Source organism: Agelaius phoeniceus, chromosome 4 (genome assembly GCF_051311805.1).
Source record: "Agelaius phoeniceus isolate bAgePho1 chromosome 4, bAgePho1.hap1, whole genome shotgun sequence".
Lineage (NCBI taxonomy): Eukaryota > Metazoa > Chordata > Aves > Passeriformes > Icteridae > Agelaius > Agelaius phoeniceus.
The window spans coordinates 19,646,818-19,669,601 of NC_135268.1; the positions used below are offsets into that span (position 1 = coordinate 19,646,818).

Here is a 22,784-nt window from a genome sequence, read left to right on the forward strand (position 1 = left end):
AAGACAAATTTGGCTCTCAGCTGCACTAATGGGATGGCACTGCTGTGTGTTGAGAGCACAAGTTGTCCTGAATCTCTATTGATGTGCAATTTCCAACCAGGCACATCAGCAAAAACAAACCCAGCCAAGCCAGTGGCTCTGAACAGCCTGGTTTTCTGAGCTCTCATTGCAGTGATGCAGATCTCACCAATTCCAGCTCACTGCTGCAGGCTGCCTGCCAAGCCCCAGGTCTGTCAGGATGGGTCTATGCAGGTCCAGGCTGTATCAGTGTGCAGTCCTGCCCAAGTCTTGCTCCCTGGGGTTGGTCCTGCTCATCTGAAGCTTGGTTATATTTCACTGTCTGACTGCAGAGCCCATGCTCCTCTTATGCAAATAATCATCAGCCTCATCCTTTTCAACCTTGTTTGACATGGAAATGTCATGTGTGATCTCCAAGCTGTAAGGAAAACATCATGGTTTGACTATCTCTACTAGACTTCAGTCTTCTACCATCTAACAGCTGCTCTTGCAAAGTTGCCAGTCTGTGCTTCACTTCACTGAAAAAGAACTAACCCACATTTCTGGAGCCAGTCCTTCCAGTTTTCCACTGCTGACTAACTCACGCTCACTCCTTTAGTTTGGTTGGTTTTTCAGGAGCTGTTTAAGAGAGAAATGGGGGTTTTCACAGGCATTTTCTTCTTTTTTTTTCCCTTGTTCTGTCACTAACTTGTTTTTTCTATTCCGTCTTTAATCTGCTCTCTTTATGGACTCAGCTTCAGAAAAGGGAGCGCTCTTGCAGGGCCTATGTCCAGGTATTTCTTGTGTTTTTAATACATGTGTCCAGTTGTTTGACTGAATGACTGTGAAGTGGGTCTTGTCTCTGTGAATTATCTGATTATTACCACCTTTGTGGCAGCAAGTTCTAAGGTTAAGGTTACAGGATAATAATGTAATTTTTTTTACCTCACTGACCTACACCATTTCTCTCAGACCTGACAAAAATTTAGGACAAAATCTCTGAACCAGAAAGTGGGAAAAAACACAAGAGAGATCTGACAAGTTTCATCTGGCCAACTGAATGAGCAGGACAGTATGGAGATGTGCAAGTAAAGAATGCAAAACTGCTGTTCACAGAAGTGTCTCCAGACCAACTGGATTTTGCTTACAGCATGCCATTCATGCTACTGCCACCTGCATTTCCTTAGTTCTCCCTTTTCTTTCCTTAGTTCTTCCCCTTTTACACTTCTAAATTAAGAACAATTCAAAGTGGCAGCACTAAGCAGGAGGGAGGAGGTAGGATTGTAATGAAATGCAGAATGTCTCACAGAGAGATGTTGGAAGGAGGAGAGTGCTCAAATAATGCATAGGGTGATGAACATAACATCCCATAAAATTTACCCAGGTCTGGCCTGACTTTCACAGGCTCATGTTGTGTTTGATGTGAACAAAGTCAAGCCTCAGCATTCTGGAAAGTTCACACTTGTGGGCTTTTCAGGAGTGGGACCTCAGGTTTTTTTATTAATCCTGTCACCTTGCCTTATAGCATTTGCTCAAGTGTTTTTTTTATATAAACCTGTTTGTACACTGTAGGACAGTTAATGCTGCTCTAAGAAATGTGAATGTTTTACTTTCTAATCTCTGTCTTGTGCTTGTGAATGTTGATATTGTTCTTATGGGTGGTTGATCATTATATGCATATGTGAAACGTGCATAAATGAATTCTGTGTTTCTGGAGGGGGCTGTCTGTACCTGCATTTTCATGCAAAATTCCGCTTCCTACAGTCTGTACTGACTTTATTTTGTGAGCACAAATTTCGTTTAGCAAATGGGATTAGATGGTCTGGATTTTCTAGGTTGTTAGAAATGAAACAGTACCCCTTTGTGCTGGTAGGCTTTCTTCCCTTTGGAAAATGTCACAAGATAAAGTCACATGTTCCTTTCTATATATATTAATGGATAAAGATGAGTTATGGAGATACCTATCCCTAGTCTGGGATCCCAGAGAAAGCAACTAGCAGGCATTTGATGGAATTTAGGAAAGTTTGCAGCGCAGTGCTCACTCCCAAGCTAGCTACCTTGTGTACTGCTACCACTGCAAACATGGTGAGACTACTTTGACTCTGCACAGTCCTGTTTGGGACATTGTGTGCTACCTGATCCATAGCTGTCCTTTCCCCTGGCTGCACAGGCATTCTTCACAGAGCCAATGCACACTCCTGCTCTTCTTTCTTTTTTCAAACAGTAGCAATTGACGAGTTTAATACGCCCTACAGAAAGCTTGGCCTTGATAGAATAAAGCCTGAATACTCTGCAAAAACTTCAGCTTACCCTTAAGTTCAAGGACTCCTTTCCTTTCACTTGGAAAGGTTGTTTGCATGTTTAAGCATTAATCATGCATCTACTTCTTCAGTAGATAAAACTGATGAAAGCTCATTGCTTGAACTGTTAAGTATGGGTATGGACAAATCTGCTATATATATTGAAGAGGACAGTCCTGTAAAAGAGGGCTTGAAGAATGAATTAGATGACCTAATTGAATCTTTCCAACTCTGCTTTGTACTATATGGAGGTAAAGTAACGTATCTCGACATATTTTCATACAGTATGCTTTCATGTGGAAAATTGTGTGGCTAAAGTCATAAAAAAATCCAGTGAGGGAGAGGTTGTCTGTAATAGCAATTAGGTGACTGCAGATAGTCCTGTTACAGGCTACTCATCCTTTACCAGGAAGTGAAATGTCTGGGCTCACTGAAGGAATTTAGCAGAGATTTTTCAACAGATCTTAGGTGGTGACCCCTTGGGCTTTATAAAGTCAGTGGAACATGGAAAGTCACTGGGACATGTGGCATTGATGGAGAGAAATAGAGTGTTCAACTTTGCTGACATGATCTCCTCATGCTCATCCCATTCTTGTGAAGAGCATCCCTGGCTGAATTTGGCTCAGAGGGCTGGAAGTGTACCTTCAATTCTGTGCTCCCTAGACAAAGGAAGGTGCAGTATGAAGTTTATGCAGGAGAGGTCCAGGAACTGTGAATATCAAAAGTGCCATTGAGAAAAGATGATTTTTTGGAAGGAGGAGGGTGACCTGAGAAGATAATAATTGCTGAAATCAGTCTTACTGTTTTCTTTGGGCTAACCAATTTAAGTAGACAGGACAGAGCCCCTGTAGTGATTGGTGTGTAAAGTCCTCTTAAGCCCAAAATAAATTACTATAAATAAATATGCAAAGTGGATGGAGAAATTTTGCAAGTTATTCAAACATAAAATTGGGAATGCATTATCAGGTTATCACCTCATCTCTTTGGGTGCCTTTAAAACAAACATGGATTTAGTTTGTTCACTTTCACAGCATTTGTTGAGTTAAAAGCTCAGGGATTTTATTGACTGCAGATAGAGGTTACAAATGCTGCTTCTTTAGTTTCAGATGTGGTAAATGATCTTTTTTAGTCTCAAAAATCCAGCAAGAACTAACTCAGCAGGTGACTTGATGAATACATATTAATACAATGACTGGACAGTTGCTGTAAGATTTTTCAGTCATAGTGAGAGCAGGAAACTGCTAAGTGGGTTTTAATTGGTGATACTAATTAATAGTCAGCTGAGACTGAGCTGACCAAGGTGTAAAAAAAGGTGGTAGAGTCGCCTCAGAAAGGTGCTCCATTGGCAAAGAGATTGGCCTTTTAGAGAGCAGACATCCACATCTCCTATGCCCACCTTTCTGAAGTTCTTGCACTCTATTTTGGGAAGGGGATGGAAAAGTCATCATGTGGGAGAATGAGTCACAATGAGTGACACATTTGATTAGCATAGCTTGGTTTCGTGGCTGGTCTGTGATATAAGCTGGTATGAATTTTCTTCAGTTTTTTCAGAATTGATGTTTGTTCATTTTCCAAAAGTTGTTGTCCTTAAACTGAAGCACTGGAGTTGTAGAAAACATAAATCACTTGACTTTTGGGGATTGTGAAACTGGATTTGGTGTCACAGATTTCTTTCATGCCCCTCAGCAAGTGTCATGTGCTCAGTATTTCTCAGCTCCCCAACATAAAGTGCCATGGATGCAATTCTCCTGTCCTCTAGGAATGGAGGTGGGGTAGTAAAAGGCAAAAAAAAAAAAGGCTAGGTACTCACATAATGTAGTAAGTGAGGCTGTATTAAAACAGAAAACTTAAACATGGGGAAAAAGTTAGAGAATTTTGCTGATTTAGTAGTTGGAAACACAGGTTTTATTAAAGGCTCATACCACACCCGTGCTTGCAGTCTCTTTATCATGTTCATGCATCTGATTGCAAAGTCTGAGCTCACCTGCTTGCTTCACTTGGATTTGTGGGCTGCAGTTCTGGGGCATCAGGAGGCCAATGAATTTCCCTGCAGTGCCAAACCAGAGGCCTCTTCCCATGTGAAATTGCATGCTGTGTTTGGGATGAGGATCTTGGAAGACAAAAACTTCACAGGGTTCCCATTCTTTCAGTTTATTTTATAAACTCAGTATGAGCGGTTTTAAAGCCAGAGGCTGGTGAATACAACAGCTGGTGTGAATGTCAGCTTTGTGGAAACAGTGGAAGGAGGCAGCAGAGGGTTGCTTTTGCATCATCTTCCTCATCTAATGGAGTTCGCTGCTCTTGGTTCCTGCCATCCTCTGAGCTGCCCTGTAAGTCAGCTTGCCCTCTTTTGTAGCTCTGCGCTGGTCTGGATAGCAAATGGCAAAGATGATGGAGGTGCCACCTGCCCCTTGGTAATTACAAGAGCTTCTGGGTGCAGGTGTCATCAGAGCCACACATGAAGCCGGTGTCATCAGAGGATGGCAGGCTCCTGGTAGCAGACAGTGGCAGGAGGTTACAAAGTTGTCCTTCTGGTTCTCCTGGAAGTTTTCTGAACACCTTTTTGTTTGAAACATGTGCTGTTTGAATTGCTGCACTAAGCAAAAATTGAAAGGCTTTCCTCAGAGGATTCAAGGCATTAAGTTTAGACCTGAGCAGAAGAGACTTTTTTTTTTCTTTGCTAACCTAGTAGTTCTCATCAGATAAAAGGTGCATCTGGGACTTAACCAGTACTATTTAAAGTGGATTAATTCTGTTTGTCCTACTTCTCTCTTGCTTGCATGATTGGTTGCAGCTTCCATGAAGACTAAACGAAATAAACTTGCAGCTCTGAGAGGGAGCACAAATTGAATTATGCCACGTTTGCTTGTGTTCTTGTTGCCCCTCTGACAAGAAAGACTCTAACCTCCATTTGTATAAAAAAGAGGCAAATTAATGAAGGTTTTCAAGTTCCTTGTTTGGTCACTTAATTGGCTGTATGACAAAGAGCTCTGCAGTGTGTGTCAAACAACTCTGAGAGTTCTCTGATGATTTGTGCATTGCTTGACTCCTGATGCTATTCTGCACAGCCTGTCAGGCGAGGTATCGTTGTTAAAGTGGCTGGAATAAATTGGCTAGCAGTGAGCATACAATGTTGTATATTAACTATAGCTACAGGGAGTACTTTTAGCTGCTTTTTCAAGAGATCGAGATGTTTGCCCATCAGCATCAAAGTGCCTAAAACTTTCATTTAATATAATTAAAAGGACATCTGAAAGAAGTGTGACTTGCAGTGAGGTTCAGTGGTTTGGTAGTCCTTTGTTAAAACTCTGTGAACTTAATATACTTCACAGCTTGAGAAACCTGCACTTGATTTGTGTCAGCAAGAGTGAAACTAGAAATCCTCACCCTGCATGTTTCTGCTGCAGTGAGCCTGTTGTTAAGGGAGAGGAGGATCAAAGCAGCAGCCTTGAGTTTGTGACCAGACTCCAAAACTCATTGCATAAATGTTAAAAAGGAAGGTGACCCCATGTTCATCCACCTACAACTCAGCTACACCTATGGTTAGGTTCTCACATGGCAAAACTGAGAAAAAAAAATCTAGTGTTTTCTGTGTTGCTCTGTGCTTACTCTCTGCTTGAGTCTGAGTCATTCCTGGTATCTGGTGTCCCTGGTAAAAAGTCTGAATGTAAATTGGCATACGGAGCAGCAGGAGATGTCCCTTTGATTTGAACCTCTGGAGGAAAGGATGAGCCTCACAGACTCCCCAGGAGTTTTCTTGAAGGCTGTGGATATCCTGTCTGAGGCATTTTCCTTTCTTGCAACAGCCTTGCTTGCTTCCCTAGTGTAATTACTCCAGCAGTTGCCTGTATGGTTTCAAATCCCAAACAGTAGGGCAGCAAATACAGATGATTCATAAATGCAGTTCTCAGCTTATTCTGCAGGGAAGATCTCATTAGATGAAATAGATCGTATGTTATTTCCTTCTTCCCAATCAATTCCTTTTATGTCAGTTCTACGGATGCCTTCTGACCTTAAAATATTCTTTCTCGTATAGTAAGTAAAGCAAAACCATAACCTGTAATTTGTAACCTTGTCCTGTTTCTCATATTGCCTATTATTTTTTGCATGCTCCCATTAGGAGATTATTGGTAGTTCAAGGCCAAGATTGCAAACCTTGCATACCTAGTAATAGACCATTAATTCCATAGTTAAGCATTTTGTAGATGGCCTAATTTTAATAAAGGTCAGTGCCTTTCTTCTCACTACAGTGAGTTCTCAGCACTGCTGGAATTCAGGCCATTTCTGAGTCAGTACAGTTCCTGTAGCCACAGCATAAACATTTTCTGTGTAGTTGAAGAGAGAGGGTTGCATGCTCTCTCTTGGGAGCCTTTGTTCTCAATCTGTGCAGCAATTTTAGAAATTCTTCTGCATGGTCATGGGAAGTTCTCTTCCTGCCTTTGCCATGAGTATTACTAGGTTTTGTCTCAGTTCACCAAAACTGATACCATCTGTTGCCAATCACCACTCTGGTACCAGATGTAGGCTAGTGCTTCTGGCTTAGTTTTGAAGGCAGAAGCAAAGATTAGCAGTAGATATTCTAATGATTTATTTATTTTCAAGCACTCACTGTGGCTGAGCTGCTTTCAGTCTAAATATGTTTGTCAATTCCACTGAATGTTACAACAGTTTTGTGATGACAGTGTTGATTTTTAAAAAACATTTGACAGTGGCTGGGCTTCCCAGTAAGAAATTGGCTCCATTGTGCTTATTGATGCTTTGACCAGAGACAAATTTTGATTTTGAATTAAAAGAATAAATGTGAAGGAAAAAACTCATCCAAGAGTGAAGAGCCTTGTCAGACAGATTTGAAGGCACTTTTCAGCTAAGATGTAGGATTTAAAGCCATCATGTAGCCAAATGACATTTTCCTTGTTTAGGAAGCTGAAGAAATGACATGTGCATCTCTTTTTGTCCTGAAGTCCCACACAGTGGATGAGTGTAATCATTTGATTGATTAACCCTGTGTAGTGGGATTGAGGAGCTGTTCATTTGCCACTCCAAAAAGACATGTCATTTCCTCAACTGGTCCCTCTCAGTGCAATAACCTTTCCAGAAGTATTTGTGTCCTCACATCCATACTTTCATGCTGGTCCTCCCCTCCTACTGTACCAGGTACATTCAGAGTTAAAGGGAGTTTCTCTTGTACTGGTGCTTTTTCTGGCCAGAGGCAAGAATGAACCAACTTCCAGCAGAACTTGCCAGCAGAATTTGTCGTCAATGGCATTGATTGTGCCTTTAACTCAATTAGTTTGGAGGCTTGCAAATATTGATAGCTTGAGGAAAGGGTTTGTTTTAGCACTGGGTGTTTAATACGAATACAGAGCAAAACCAGCTATTCTTGAGCAAGGAGACAAGTAAGCTTTTTTCAAGTACCACTGCTTTCCAGTCAGAAAAAAGGAAAAAAGAGCATAATGTTGTGATCATTGTACCATATCAACATTTCAGTGTATCTACTCTCTGATGGGTTTTTCATTTGCACTGTGAAGTGTGGGCCTGAAAGGAGTTTTGTGCTTTTTTTCTCTGCTGATTTGCCACAAAACCTCAAGCTGTTATAAAAAGTGGGTGAGTTACGTGTTTGCATTTTTCAGATAAAGACAATGCATTTGTTTTGGAGTTCTGTGGGGAGACCTCAGGCAGGACCAGAAACTCAGGCCTTAAGCATGGCCTGAGGCTGTGCCTGTGTAATTGCATTCTGCAGGCTGAGCACTGCTGTTTTCTGGAAGAGTGAACAAATCTCTTTATATGAGTCTGTGCTGGCAGACACCTTTGGCACAGGGGTACCAAAGTGCTGCTTGCTTCATGCACCAGCCATGATTTTAGCCTGCCTATGCAAAGCCACGTGGCTGTAGCTCATTATATCCTAATTTTTGAAAGTGTGCTGCATGAGATATTCCTGTGAGATCAAGGAGGCGTCAGCAGTATGAGGCAGGGCTTTACAGGTTATAAAATTCAGATGTTTTAATTAGAGATGTCATTGCAAAAGTGGTACTTTATTGCCCTGTGCCACTGTCTTATTCTCCCAAAGCTGCTATAGGAGGTAAGTCCTTGATGTAAGTTTCATGCTAAATAAAGTGTCTTCAGTCTCTTCTTAAGGAGATGCTCCTTTGTAAGGAGGGACAAACAGCATATTTGAAAATTACTCAACAGAAGGATTCAACCAATATTCCCTGTAGGACCTGCTGGTATTCACTTGCCATAAAGCAGTATTTTCTCCAGCTGTAGGTTTGTTGAGATTTTTGATCTTCCATCAGCTGCTCAGCAAGAGGTGAAAATGAACAATAAAGGTTTAAAGAGATCCTAACTCTAGGAAAGCTGCTGGTTTTCTAAGGTTAGGGCTGCTGTACTTAAGCACCATGGCACATTGCAGTCTGGTGCCAAATTTGGTAATGAGCTGAGTACCTCTAACATCTCTGAGTGATTTTCAGTGTTGAGTCCCAGTTAAAGAGAGATTTTACATTGCAAAATTCTTTTTAATCAAAGAGTGGTGTCTTGGATGTTGGTACAGTGAGAGAAAATTAAATAGATATGGTATCATTGGATATATGCAGAGTTCAAACCTCCTAGGTTTTAACTGTGTGCCACATAGCCAGGTACTCTTACCAGACATAAGAAGAAAAGAATAAATGAACAAGCAAAATTCAGTTTAATGAAATGTAGCAGCTGTCACAAAGGAAATCAATGGGGATACGTACAACTGGCCTTTTAGTAATGCATAATTACTGTAAGGCTTCTAATTAATTTCCTTTTTACAATGCATCTTTTAGTACCAATTTGTAAGAGTCTAAGAAGGAAGGTTTACATTTTGATTCTTTGTAAGCTCAGGATAGAACCAAGAAACCATGAGCACATGCCCTTATTTGGGAAAAGCCTCCGTCTGCAATTTATTAACATTTATTTGCATTGTACATACAATCTCTGGTTCTATATAACCGCATAATGAAAGGCATCACCATCATGGGATTTGTCTTTTGTGCTCAGCAGGGTCTTGCTCTTCTCTCGATGTCCAGTTGCAGTCACTGCTGGGGACATGAAAGGTCCACTGTGTCTAAAATTCTGTGACCCAGGATGGTTGCTCCTTACAGGCTGGTAATTAGAGGGTTTGGCTTTGCATGTACAGATATCCTGACATCACAGAGAGCATAAAGCTGTGCTGTGTATCTCAGCACAGAGAAATGGAAAGTCTGGCCTCTTGGCTCCCTTCTGCCATGCTCTTCTTCCGTCATTTGATCGTAGCCTACAAACAAGCGAGATGTGCTTTATGAAAGCTTTCTCTTGATCTAATTTGAGTTACTTTTGTCCTTCTCCTGGTGCATCTGTGTGCTTGTGCTGTCTACTCTTTAAGTCCAAGCAATCACAGCATTGGTTTGGTGCCATGCTGTGCATGGCGTTGAGGTATGTTTGAGCTCCAAGCCCCACATTTTTATTTTGCAAGAACCTCAGCATTTGGAAGGAGGATCAGGCAGAGGAAGAAAAGAAAACCACAGGAGAGGTAGTTCTTTAGCTTGGTAAGCAAGGACAGGGTCTTCAGTGGAGGTCATGCAGCATCCTGTAACAGATGTTTGGTTCTTTATGGATGGGTTTAATCTCATGTGGTTTTGGGTGAAATGGGGATAATCCTTGGGGTAGTTTCTTCTACTTTCAGTGGGGAGAGAGAAACTAGAGAGTATCTGGGCTCCCTACGTGGCTGCATGTTAAATGCTAGAAGTGGGGTGAGATGAAACTAGTCAGAACTTTCCTGTCTCCCTCTGAAAGTCCCCACCTCTATCAGGATCCCCAGGGATCTCAAGCCATCAGCTCCCAAGCACACCTATCCCATGCCGTCTGCATTTTGAAGGTTCTCTCTCAGGGCTAAACCTCCTCCAGCTGGTCACTGAGAGGCTTTCCTGGAGGTTTGGCACAGCTGTTTCTTCTATGCTGGAGCTTCATCAGACCACAGAGTCAATGGACCAGGTGCCAAACCCTCGTAAATCACAAAGGCTCAGCTTAAATAAAAAGACACAGGCCCATCCTTGTCTTGTGTGCCTGCTTTCCCACAACTCCCACTCCCCTGCCCAACTTTTCCCAGTTGGCATCTCTGTCTCACAAGGCACTGTTGCTATAACAGCTGTTTTGTTTCATTTAAACACCTACCTCAGCTCCTGTCCAAAATGCAAACATTTCATTAGCACCTCATCTCCTTGGCTTCAGCCCACAGCACTCGGCCATAATGAAGTGCTGCACTCAGAAATATAATGTGGGGAACACTTGATTAATGCACTGAGACAGGTGAGGGGAATGACCCTCTGGGAAAAGCTGGGGACTAAATTAATCTCATATGTAATGCCAGCAAAGACAGTCTACCAGCTTTGTTCAGATGCATGGCAAGGACGTGACCCAAAGCCCTTGGAAATCTTCCTGGAGCTTTTGTGTTTGACCCCAGGCCCAAAGTGATGTGAAGTGGCTGGTTTCAGGTTATCACTTTGAGAGGATGGATGCTCAGCATTGGGTGAGGAGTGCACATGGTGCAGGAAGTGGTACATTAGGCTTAATTGTTCTTTCTCAAACTTGTATGCACACATATGTGCACATGTAAAACAAAAAAAAACCAAAACCTAATGCATTAGACAAAATATTTTTTTTTTCTGGGGGAAGGTCTTTGAAGCAGATGTTCCACTGTAATGCAAATATTTCAGCATCTGTTTCATATTCTGATGAATAGACATTACCTTTCTGTCCAGAGCCAGGAGCTGGATCTGCTGCAAAGACATTTTCCACCATTCAGAGATTGATAAAAGTATGCAGGATGTTGTTTTAGCAGAGAATTTAAGACAATGGTAGGAGCTGAGCTAAATGGAGGTAAAGCAAATTGTGTGATAACATTGAAAGGGGAGAAAAATCCTCATTTTCTGCTTTCCAGGCATGAAAGGTCTTTACACCATGCTGTGTGGAAGCTGGAGCACAAAATAATCAAGCTTTTTGGTCACTGGAAAAGAACACCACCTATTTTTTTGCCTGTGAAGAGATAAGCTACCAAAGTATACTACAGAATTTTATTAAGAGCTGCAGAGATCAGGCTTCCAAACTCTAAAACACAGAAAAGTATCAGATTTAAATGCTATGGATTTTTCTATTTCTCCTTGACTACTAATTTTAACCAGCTTGTTGCAAGTGCATAGCAAATGTGTTAAGATAATTTTAGACTATTCGGGAAAATCAGTTTAATAATCAGTTAAAAAAATTGCTTTATGCTTATCAAGTTCTACTTAAGACCAAATGAGTGAGTTATTCTGTTTATGGTATAGGAGAGGTTTGGCATAAGAACAAATTAGTTAATTGACCACGAATAAATGTAACTGTGAAAGTAGGAGCTTTGTGCTGTCAGAGGAGCCCAATTATGGTGGAATCTCCCAACAGGAAACCTGATGGTGTGAGAAACCTTCCATACTCAAAGAAGGTATCTTTGCTGGGATTAAAAGCACCAACAGTGGCAGTTCTAGCTGCCTTTTTTCTCCTCGAACCTTGCTGTAATTGAAATGCTTGTTAAGGTCATGTGGATATAGAATAAATTCTAGTTTGATGTGATTGTATCCTCCAGTTGCTCATTTGCACCTGACCATGACTGGTGAGTGAGTCAGGATTCCCTGTGCCACGTGTTGCCATTGTAGCCCTCCTCCTGAGGGCTCTGCTGGAGAATGGACTATGCCACAGCTTCTTTCCACCCATGGGTTTAGCAACAGTAGCAAGAATAAATACTGAAGTATTCCCATGACAGTGAGCCTATGGAGCACACTTTAGGCTTGGAAAATGTTGAAATCCCATGGGACTGTCATCAGCTTGAGGAGCAGAGGAGTGAGTTTGATGCCTATGTGCTCAGCATAAAGAAAATCATTACAAACAGCAGTTTCATCTTGAATGGGAGGTTGGTTTCTGCAGTCAGCCTTAGCTGGCAGTGGAGGTGTTTCTCTGTGGGGTAGGCCTGCCTGGTGACTAGACCCTAACCAGCTGAAGAAAGCATGATCAAAGTAGCTTATTTTTTTTATCCTTTTCCTCTGCACAATCATTTCTATCAACTGGTACAGCTGGTGTCATTAAAAAAATGTTCACTGAAAAGTGGTTGAGTCAGCTCTGGTTAGTAACGAAGCAGAGGACTTAGGTGGAGAAAAGCCTTCAGTTTGGGTAAATTCTACTGCAGTAATTTTGCAGTCATGAGACCAGTGCAGTTTTGTGTGATCCTGTGTGTGCATCCAGATTAACCTGTGGGAAGTTATCTGTGGGAGAGCTCTTTGTGCGTGGTAGCCCAGGGCAGAAGGTGCACTGTAGGAGGGACTGGAGCAGTTTCCGCAGGGCTGACTCCTTCCTGAATGCAGTGATTTGAAATGTAGTGTCTTATCTAAATCTCTACGGGCACCTGCTGCTGCTGCTCTGGATGAAGTGGTGTAACTCAGCTATCTCTGTGTCTTCATGGCTGCCTGCCAGAGGTTATGTGCTGGGAAATATTTGAGGGAGCGTAGCCTTTGCAGATACCAAACACCTTCCTCGAGTGCCCCAGCCCTGCTCTTGAGTTCTGGTGCTGAGATGGGTTTCTCCTGCATGTTTCCTTAACCATCTTCCTCCTACCCCTCCTTCCCCACCTGCCCTAATTCCTCCTTTTTCCAAGCCCAGAGCTGATGATTATGGTGGCAGAAAAGCACCATTCCCAGCCTGCATTTATAATAATATCAGTATTTCCTCCCTGTCCCATCTGACGGTATAAAAGTTGTCCTGCTCCATTGCAGGCTTCCCTAATGGGTGGAGGAAGGAGATGCTGTTGTCCCCCTGTAAACTGATGTGTGTGGAGGATGGGACTAAGCATATGTCAGAGGTCTGTGGTGCTTTGGATTTGCTGGAGCCTTTTCTCACTCCATCCCTCCGCCTTGCAGGCCATGGTGGAGACGGTGAACAACCTCCTGCAGCCTCAGGCCCTGAACGCGTGGAGGGACCTGAACGCGAGCGAGCAGCAGCGCGCGGCCACCAAGCTGCTGGACACGGTGGAGGACAGTGCCTTCGTGCTGGCTGACAACCTGCTGAAGACAGACATCGTCCGGGAGAACACCGACAACATCCGTAAGGGGCAGATCCCATAAGTACCGGGAGCAGCCAGTGGAAGAGTAAAGGCTGCGAAGCCCGGCTTTGCTCTTGGTCCCTAGATTAATTGGAGGGTGATTTGTTAGATATGTCTTGGGCCTTTGTCTGAAGGACTTCAAAGTCTTTCCAAAAGAGCCTGAAGGAATAAGGCAGCTCTCTACCTTTGAAATCCCATGGAAAATGAGCGCCTGACCTGTCTTTATTACTGCTGGCTTTGAGGGTATAATCTGTGTTAGAGCAACGAGAGCAGAGCTTCACAGGGGGATTGTTCATCGTAAGGCTATTGTATTTCATTTCATACAAATTTGTGTCTTTATTCAGCTGATTGTTGATTTTAATTAAAAAACAAGCATGATGGAAAGCACCAGCACTCCCACTGTGCATATGTAAAATGAGAACAACTCTTCTTTCTATTTCCATGAATACAGATCCTGAGCACTGATAACATTTACAGAAAGTACCAATCGCCAGTGGCAAAGAACTAGTATTCTCAGATTTTCATTTTAACCGTTGTCCTTAATATCCTGAGGTTCTTGTTTACAAGAACCAGTTGTCTTTTGTCTTCCACAGAGAGTAGAATTTATTTGCGCGCTTTTTTTTTTTTTTAATTAAATTTAAAACTTCTTCGGGGCAAAGATTTAAAAAGAAATAGGAGCCCAAACACATTCTAGCATGCAGCATTGTAAGTTAATTCCACTCCTCTCAGCTGGTCTGGAACACCATTTTGTAGCTTTGAAATACCGTGTTCAAGATCATTTCAGCCGAGATTTTTTTCTTAGTGTCTGTCTCTCCTGCACACAGAGCTGGAAGTTGCGAGACTGAGCACAGATGGGAATCTGGAGGATCTGAAGTTTCCCCAGAACATGGGCCATGGAAGTGCCATTCAGCTGTCAGCAAATACCTTGAAGCAAAATGGTCGAAATGGTAGGTCTGGCACCTCAGGCCACACCAGCCTCATGAGGCAGTCATGCCTTTAGGCATTGTTTTGTGTTTAACCATTATAAGTAAAGTATTAATTGCTGTGTTAATATTTAGATTAACAGTGGTGTCATTTGCTCATGCCCTTGACTGCAGGCTGCATTGGCTGACTGGGAATGTATTCTATTGCTAAGTGATTCACAGCCTTCAAAAATATTTTGTGATGGTAAAAATGCATCAGATCCTCAAATTATGGGGCTTCTGGGGCACAGTGCTGAATCCAGAGAAGTGCTTTTAACTGCTGATTTCTGCAGTAGGAGGCTTCAGATGGGAGAAGAGGCTCATTTGAGTAAACTGCTTCACAGCAGGGCACCATACAAATATCTGAAAAAGTACAGGGAAGAAACAATGGTAGGAAATATTCATAATGAGCCAACATGGCAGAAAAGGTTGATTAACTGTTATGAGTCTAAATCTTTAGTGCCTTTCTGTATCTAATGAACCTCCTGGTACAGCATAAATTTTAGATGCTGTTATATGTGAACAGTCTTCATCCTCCCAAGCCATTTATTTCCAGATCAGGAGTTTGAGCAAACACATTTGTTGATCTCTACAGCCTCAGTGCAGACCAACCTTAAACTCATAGGCTTCTGTTGGTGAGCCCAACATGCTCCTATTTCTGAGTTCCTTTAAAATTTAATCTATGCAGGGGACAACACATATATGGGCTTTGGTCACTGCAGGCAAAACACAGAATCACAGAGTGGCTTGGGTTGGAAGAGACCTTTAAGATCATGCGATTCCAACCCCCTTGCCATGAGCAGGGACACTTTCCAGTAGATTAAGTTGCTCAAGCCCCATCCAACCTGGCCTTGAATATTTCCAGGGATGGAGCATCCCCAGCCTCTCTGGGCAATCAATCTGTGCCAGTGCTTAACCCTCCTCTGTGTAAAGGAAAAAAACATGGAATGATAGGGCAGCATTACAACCAGACCAGATGTGTTAAAATTTCTAAAAATTTTAGACAAAGTTCAGTCTGATGGTTAAAGAAATTCTTGCCATTGTCTTGCTTGCACATAGGATTTGAGGACAAGTATCTCTTTTAGAGACAGTTTAAAACTCAAGATTTGTAGCAAAACTCCAACAGGGCAGGACTTTTACTCTGCTATCTGTTGGCAGCAATGAAAAGAAAGTTTTGTATTTTGAGACACAGTATCACTGGAGTTCTGTTCAAAGCATCAATTTTCACCAGCTTGACACATGCCCAGAGGTCACTAAAGAACTGCAAATGGAATTATCATCAAAGGATTTAGTTGGGAGGAATCTTTGGAGTTATCAGTGCCTCACCTTCCTGAGATGCTGTGGTGATTCATATAGAAACAAAAACATACCTCTCCACAACTAATACATATGAAGGCGAACTAATCACATTCCATTCTTATTTATAGGCTGTGAAATAATGTGCAAAACAGAAGGCAAACTGGATGGTTTCAGTTAAAAACAGTTGGCTGATAGACTCAGATTTCTACAGGCTCTCTAATGGTGTTTTTCTGATTATCTGGTTGGCAAATTAAGAGAATAAATGTATTTTTAAATGAAATTTCTGTAATTTTGTTTTATCTGTCGAGTGAGATTGGAATTCTGTCGGAAAGATTTTGATTTCTTCTTCCAGATTTGTCCCGACATTTTTCTGACATAGTCTTAATTTATTACCAGACTAAATTATAGTTTTATACTGCATCTGTGCAACATGTCAGCTTGAAACATGTTTCCCAGGTATATCCAGGAGAGTAAAGTGATGTCAGGTGGGAAATGGACCACCTGGCCTCTTTTTTTCTGAAGCCAGTTACACCTCCTGATGCCAAAAATAAGCCCACCTTCCCTGCCTGTCTTCTGCTCATCTATTTGCTTATAAAAGTTTCTTTTGGAAGAAGGAGCTCTGCCCTTCTTATCCAAGGACTGGTTGTTGCACTTCTTGGTGCTCACTGGAATTGGCAAAAGGTGGGTTTTCATATGCCACATCCTGGTCCTTTCACATTTTCTCAGCACAGTTTTGAAGTTGATTAAGAGAAAAGATTTGCAATCTAAAAAATAAAAAGCCACCCCAGTGACTCAACATGGCTGTTTAACCTCTTACCTCTCTTCTAGGTGAGATCAGGGTGGCTTTTGTGCTGTACAACAACCTGGGCACCTATCTCTCCACGGAGAATGCCAGCATGAAGTTGGGAACAGAAGCGATGTCGACCAATCACTCCGTCATTGTCAACTCCCCCGTCATCACAGCAGCAATAAATAAAGAGTTCAGCAATAAGGTTTACCTGGCGGATCCTGTGGTGTTTACTGTCAAGCACATTAAGGTGTGTGAGTTCAGAAAGCACTTCTCTTTTTTTTTTGGTTTCTGAAATGAAATGATGCAAAAGTTGGCTGCTGTGAGGCCCCCAGCAGTTCTTGATTAGATTTTGAATTATACTTTTGTTCCTTTGCACTTTGTGTTATTTATGGAGAAGGTGTCGCTTACATTGCATTAATAGAAGTAAAGAAAGTGTCTCCTTTGAGCTGATGCCCATTGCTCGGTTGCTGACACGCATCATTCTGTAATTAAAAACTACCAATAAATTAGAATTGACCATAATGTTATTTTATCATGGTGGCAGGGGATGTTAGAGGGAAGTGGAATTACAGTGAAAGAGGACAGCTAGTCCTCCTGCTAGCCAAGCTCGGTCGTTGCAAAAGTTGATTGCTTAAAGCAATTAATTCCTCTGCTCTGCAATGCAAATGAAGCAGTCTGGTTTTGAAGAGCTGGATTTAGTCAATGTCTGAAATTAATCAAGAACAAAGAAGTAAGTTTGTATTAGCAAAGAGTGCAGCAACAATCTAACTTTCTCCGGTATTGGCAAGTAATACTTGACGTATAAACCACTGCTAATTGTTTATCTAAAATTAAAGGGTGAGAGTTACAGAGAGCCTCAGTAGTGCATTTAGAAATCTCTGAGAGCCTATCATTGTTACTGCATTTATTAATTTCTTCCCTGCAGCAGTCAGAAGAAAATTTTAACCCAAACTGTTCATTCTGGAGCTACACGAAGCGTACGATGACAGGGTATTGGTCCACCCAGGGCTGTCGCCTCCTGACAACTAACAAGACACACACCACGTGCTCCTGCAACCACCTCACCAACTTTGCAGTCCTGATGGCACATGTGGAAGTTAAGGTAGGCATTGCAGATTCCCAAGCTGCCAGTGCACTGGGCAGGAAAAGTGTTCAATGTGTGGCACTATTCTGTTACTGCTAATGGAGCTGAGCAGGGAAGTTGTGTGTTACTGTGTGTGACAGTAACTCTGAAAGTAGAAACCATCTGGTGTAAGTCTTCCTTCTGCTCTGTGGTGAAACAGGAAATAGTCACACCAATGCAAAGCCTGTCTTGGGCTCTTGGCATGGGCAGCTCTGAGCTGGGGATAGTGAGTGAGCAGGTTTAGCTGTTGCTATGTCCTTTGTTAACTAGTATAGAACATCTCCTGGCTGGGTTCTTTATCATAGGGTCCTCCCTGTGTCACCAGGGAGTAGCAAGGTGAGGGACGGAAGTGTGCAGTTCATCTCATGAGGTGCAAGGTTGGGTGTCCTGCTGGCAGTAGCTGCAGATACACTGCCACATGTGTTTGTGTGAGGTGCATGTGTGGAGCCAACAGTGTTTTCCTCCTTCCAGCTAAGGGGAAAATACACTGTCTGCATCTCACTGTGTGACAGAGAGATGCAGAGTGTGACACATGAGAGGGAAGCTTCTGATACCATCCTGTGTAGACTGGGCATCTACTTGAGGCCAGTACATGACCAGCTGGTTCCCTTGCCTGCATTTATGTCTGTGGTGGAAATCTGGCTTTTTACATGACTAACCCCACAGGAGCTAAAGAATTTAATCCTGAAGTTAATCTATGTTCCTCATGGTAGCAGTGGTTTTGGGAGCGAAGCACACATTTGGGATTTTACTCAAGAATAGGAGAATGACTGAGATCCTCCATTTCCTGAACTGCCTTGGCTGTCTTTGGTTAAGAACAGTCTAATGTGCTGAAGAAAGAAGGCCCTGATGCCCAAAAGATTTTGGCCTAGTCATTTTCTTTATTGTGGTGTCTCCATTTCATGTGCCTGGCACAGGCGCAAAATCCACAGCTCTGAGCTAGATATGGAACTGGCATCTTCCATGCAGGCAGAACTTTCCAGATTCACCTCCATAACCAGTATAACCACAAAAGCTGTTATGGTTTTAAAACTGCTTTTTCTCATGTAGTCACTGCTTTGTGTATTTCTGTTCCACTTAATAATCTGAAGAGGAATGTGAAGAGCTGCAATAAAATATGTATTAAATAAGCATCACGTATGACAAAAGTTCTGCAAAAAAAGAAATGGGAGCCTGGGGGTACATTTCACACAGCAGCTGGGTCCAGCTGAGAGGGGCAGGATATATCTGTTGCTCCTGCAAGTTGTGGTAAGTACTTCATTCTGTTGGAGTCAGTCACTCCTAGTCCAGGAAACGTGCCATTAAATGTTTGTGCCATTGTCCTGGGAGATGCCTGAAGAAAAGGCCTATTCAGAGCACATATTTATAGCTTGGTGGCATTCTGCAGTCCAGGTCTGGTTTTGCCAATTCCCTACAACTGCTTGAATTTTCATAAGAAATGTGTGTTTGGCTCGTTATCACCCACCTGGAATCAACAGATATGCCTGAGTCACTGAAGTCAGGGGTTGCAGCTGGGAAGTGCCGATAGTGATCTGCTCCACTGGAGTGAATGGGGGTGATCCCTGCTGCATGGTGCAGATACAGCCCAGTGCTCAACAAGCCTCCTCACAGACTGCAAATAGGTCAGCCTTGTCTGCACTTCCATCCAAACCTCCTGAGACAAGTAGAGCTGCTGTTATCTCAGTTTGCAAGAAAAGTATGTAAGACCCTTCCTCGCCCATGTTCATCCTGCAGGTTGGAAAGAGCTCCAGCTGGAAGCTTCCTGAGTGCCAAGCCAGTCTGCTATTAGCTAGTGGCTGTTCCTGGGTGTTAACAACTGCCCTCAAGACTTTCAGGTCATGTTTTATCATTTGGCTGCAACCAAAGTACCATTGCTGTAAGAGCCAAATTGGCTCCACTTTGTTGACTTTTATACAACAGGACAGCTTCCTGGCATGTCCACCTCAGTGATCATCCTGGCCTGAGGGCAAAAGCAGGGCAGGGTTTCCTCCCACATAACACAGGCACATATTTCAGATATAAATATGCAGACATTTGCAACTTGTCCTGCCAGCTGCTTGTCACCTTGCTCTTCCTGGTGGCACGGTCTCGCTCCATGGTGGAGGTGACCATGTGGCTCTTGGCATAGAAGGTGGCTTATGTGACATTTCTTATGCCATTGTAATGAGTTGATTTTAAAGTCTTGGCAGCACAATACCTGCTGGTTTGGAGTAGTGGAGGTTTAAAAACAAATGGGGGTTGTTGTCATTCATTGACTCATGCTCACTGCTCATAGATATGCTTTTGAACCATTTTTTATCTTGTGGCTGGTTCAAAAAGGCATTCCTCAGTCATTCCATGACCTGTTAGTCTTCTTGGAGGTGGAATGATCCTTGGGGAAATTACATAGTGTGTTTCTGCAAGACCTCTTAGACCAGTGTTCTGGCAATGACCAGGATCTCTCACAATAATGAATAATATTCTGGGAGTTTTGCAACAGAAACAATTTTCTCCCGTGATTGATATTTGCAGTTTCCTGACTTCAGTTGTTTGAATTTTTGGATCCATAGGGAAGATCCTTTGCCTTAAAGAGTATTCACAGCACCCTGCCTGATGAGACTGAAAACTGGGCATCATGGGGAGCAGGCATCATCATCCTGCTAGTCAAAAACCAGCACCAGTTTGACAAGTGTCACATCTGCTCATGAGTGATCTCCCTGCCTGGTAACATGGCACAAGAGCGTGTTCACCGAGGGGGTCTCGGTGGCCACTTGGGAGTTCTGGGCTGAGGTGCAATTATTAGCAGAGTGTGTGTGGCAAGGTGGAGCTGGAAGGTAGCGTGGCTGAGGAGAGGTGATTGATGGCCATCTGGCTCTCCAGTGTGAAAAAGCAATATGTCTTTGTACAGAGGGACAGAAAATGCCACCAGCTGACCATGGCAGCAGGGATTTATTGTTGTGCTTGAAGAGGAGAAGTTGCTGGAATCAATTCTGGTCTGACTAGGACAGTACCTGATTAAGAGGAGAATTTAATTTGAAGATGCTTTCTGCCTGTTAAAATAAGTTGGGCTCAGAGTTTCTTATTAGCCCACTGGGGTAAAATAACAGCACCCAAGACCAAGAGCTGGCTATGTACACAAGCAGGATGCATAACTGCTGGGAACAGCAGTGGACCCTCACCTGCAGGTCCCCCTCCAGCCACTGAAAAAAATGTGGAGGCTCCCATGCTGTGGAACAAATCCCATCGTTAAATAAGCCATTCTACCTATGTAATTGCTGTAGAATTATTCAAAATTTACAAGTTGTTTTTCATAAGCTTGTGCTTTGCATCATGCTAATTATAGCAGATGCATCTTAAATGTATCATGGGAAAATTATGCAGCCAGAAAACAAGTTCAGAGCTGGTGGGAAAATGCAATTAAAAAAACCACCCAAACCAGAATAAGCAAAGGTACCCCCAGGGTAGATAAATGTTGCTTATCAGTAGGTAGTGAGTGCCAGATCTTACTCTTCTTTTTTAAATACAAATGGAAAGGTGGAAAAAAAGAAAGGTGTTTTGCTGTTGCAATTAATAGGAAAGTTTCGGGTGTTTTTCTTTACCACACAAAGGTTACACTGTGCTAATTATTTGGGGAGTGGAAGCATAAGGCAAGCTAAGGAGAGAAAGGAATAGAAATATATGAAGTCTGAGTGGAATGTAGAGGTCCATTGCCTAAAGCAGTAGAGGAGCAGGCTGGAGTTACTGCAAGCTGATCCTGTGTTCTAAACTTAGTGTAGCTCACACTGGCAAGTGCTAAGCCTTGATGTGTGTCTTGCTGCACCCTTCCTTTCTGGCCAAGAGCAGGGTGAATGTGAGGGCCAAAGGAAAGGTAGTGGCCATGCTGTGGTGGAACCATGTCCCAGCTGTATCTCGGCACTGGGCTGAGTAGGACCATTGCTGTGACAGCAGAAGCTGTGACAGATGACGTTATGACCAGGCTTTTTCCAGAAACCCACATTCAGCTTGGCTAGGTGGATGTCTGCACCATGTTTGGCACAAGTTCTGTAGCTCATTTCTTGGGTTGGAGATGCCATGTGAGTAATCAGAGCTGCCTAAATACAGCCATCATGGGAGAGCAGTGGATGGATGCAATTATTATTCCTAAGCCTCACCTCCTCTCCACAACTGAATCTGACCTTAGCTGCCTCTCAGTTGCAGTGGGGTTGGTGAGTACAGGGGAAATAGTGGGCTCTTGCCACATGTTCTATCTGCAGTAGTGTCTGTGACACATGGTAAGGTGAGGTCTGTACCCATTTCTCTATGCACACCTGTCCCCATACAGCTTTGTTCTGGCCACAGGGATTTCTAGGCCTTAGACTGGCTGCTGCTTCTGGCAGTTGCTGAAAGGCTGTTCCATTTTTGGGGAGAAGTTTGTGGGAGAGAGTTCTGTTAGGAGGGCTTCATCTTGCTGAGGAGGGTAGAAGAGAAAGAAGCTCATCTGTGTTGCCCATGCAGAATATGCAAAAGGCAGCTTCATGGACTAAGGCAAGGAGAGAAAAGATGACTAAACCACCTTGTAGGAACACTCAGGGATCTGAGCCTTGTTGTGAATGGCCAAAGTCAGAAGACATTAATATTGCACAGAAGCTTCAGGTGGGAATTTTGCTCTCTTTATTCCTGGGTTAGGACCTGATGGTGCCAATGATCACATCACGTTTGCAGAGCCCAGAGGAAATGCGTACCAGGTCCATGGGTGCTGTAGTCACTGTGCAGCACAGCTGCCTACCTCCCTGGGTGCATCTTTGGGGAAGATGGAGAGGATGGGTGCTAAAGCAAAGGGATCCCTCCAGCTCATAGTCCTCTTGGCCACAGAAGGGGAAAATCTCCCTTGAAGGCTCTCATGCTTTCATAGCCACAGCAGGTGATGCCTTTAGCCAGCTCGCCTGCACTTCAGGAATCCTTGGGGTTTCCTCCCAGTCCTTGTACCCCAGCTGGTGCTTTTGACACATCTACAGAACCATCTGCCTCTTCAGTAACCCTTTGCACATAGCCAACAAAGCATTACAGCCAGGTCATAGCAGTAAATCCTCTCACCACCAGAGATGGGGGAAAAAGGGCAGAGAGACCCTGCATACCTCCAAAGACCTACAAATCCAAGAAGCAGCATCAGCAATGCACAGAAGTTCAAACCTGTCCCACTTGGGTTTCTGCCCAGCCCAGCTCTCTGCCAGCT

General features: G+C 43.1%; 1 protein-coding gene across 22 annotated transcripts in view; it reads left to right on the forward strand.

Moving 5' to 3' along the window:
* Window positions 1-22,784, forward strand: part of ADGRL3 (adhesion G protein-coupled receptor L3) — a 493,993-nt gene that overhangs the window by 402,799 nt on the left and 68,410 nt on the right. For 21 of the 22 annotated variants that reach the window (XM_077177050.1, XM_077177053.1, XM_077177042.1 and 18 more), the window contains 5 exons: window positions 753-791; window positions 13,238-13,421; window positions 14,244-14,366; window positions 16,509-16,717; window positions 17,396-17,572. In XM_077177050.1, the coding sequence (XP_077033165.1) occupies window positions 753-791; window positions 13,238-13,421; window positions 14,244-14,366; window positions 16,509-16,717; window positions 17,396-17,572 (732 nt within the window). The remainder of the gene's footprint in view (window positions 1-752; window positions 792-13,237; window positions 13,422-14,243; window positions 14,367-16,508; window positions 16,718-17,395; window positions 17,573-22,784) is intronic. The other variant, XM_077177036.1, reaches the window with a different exon arrangement.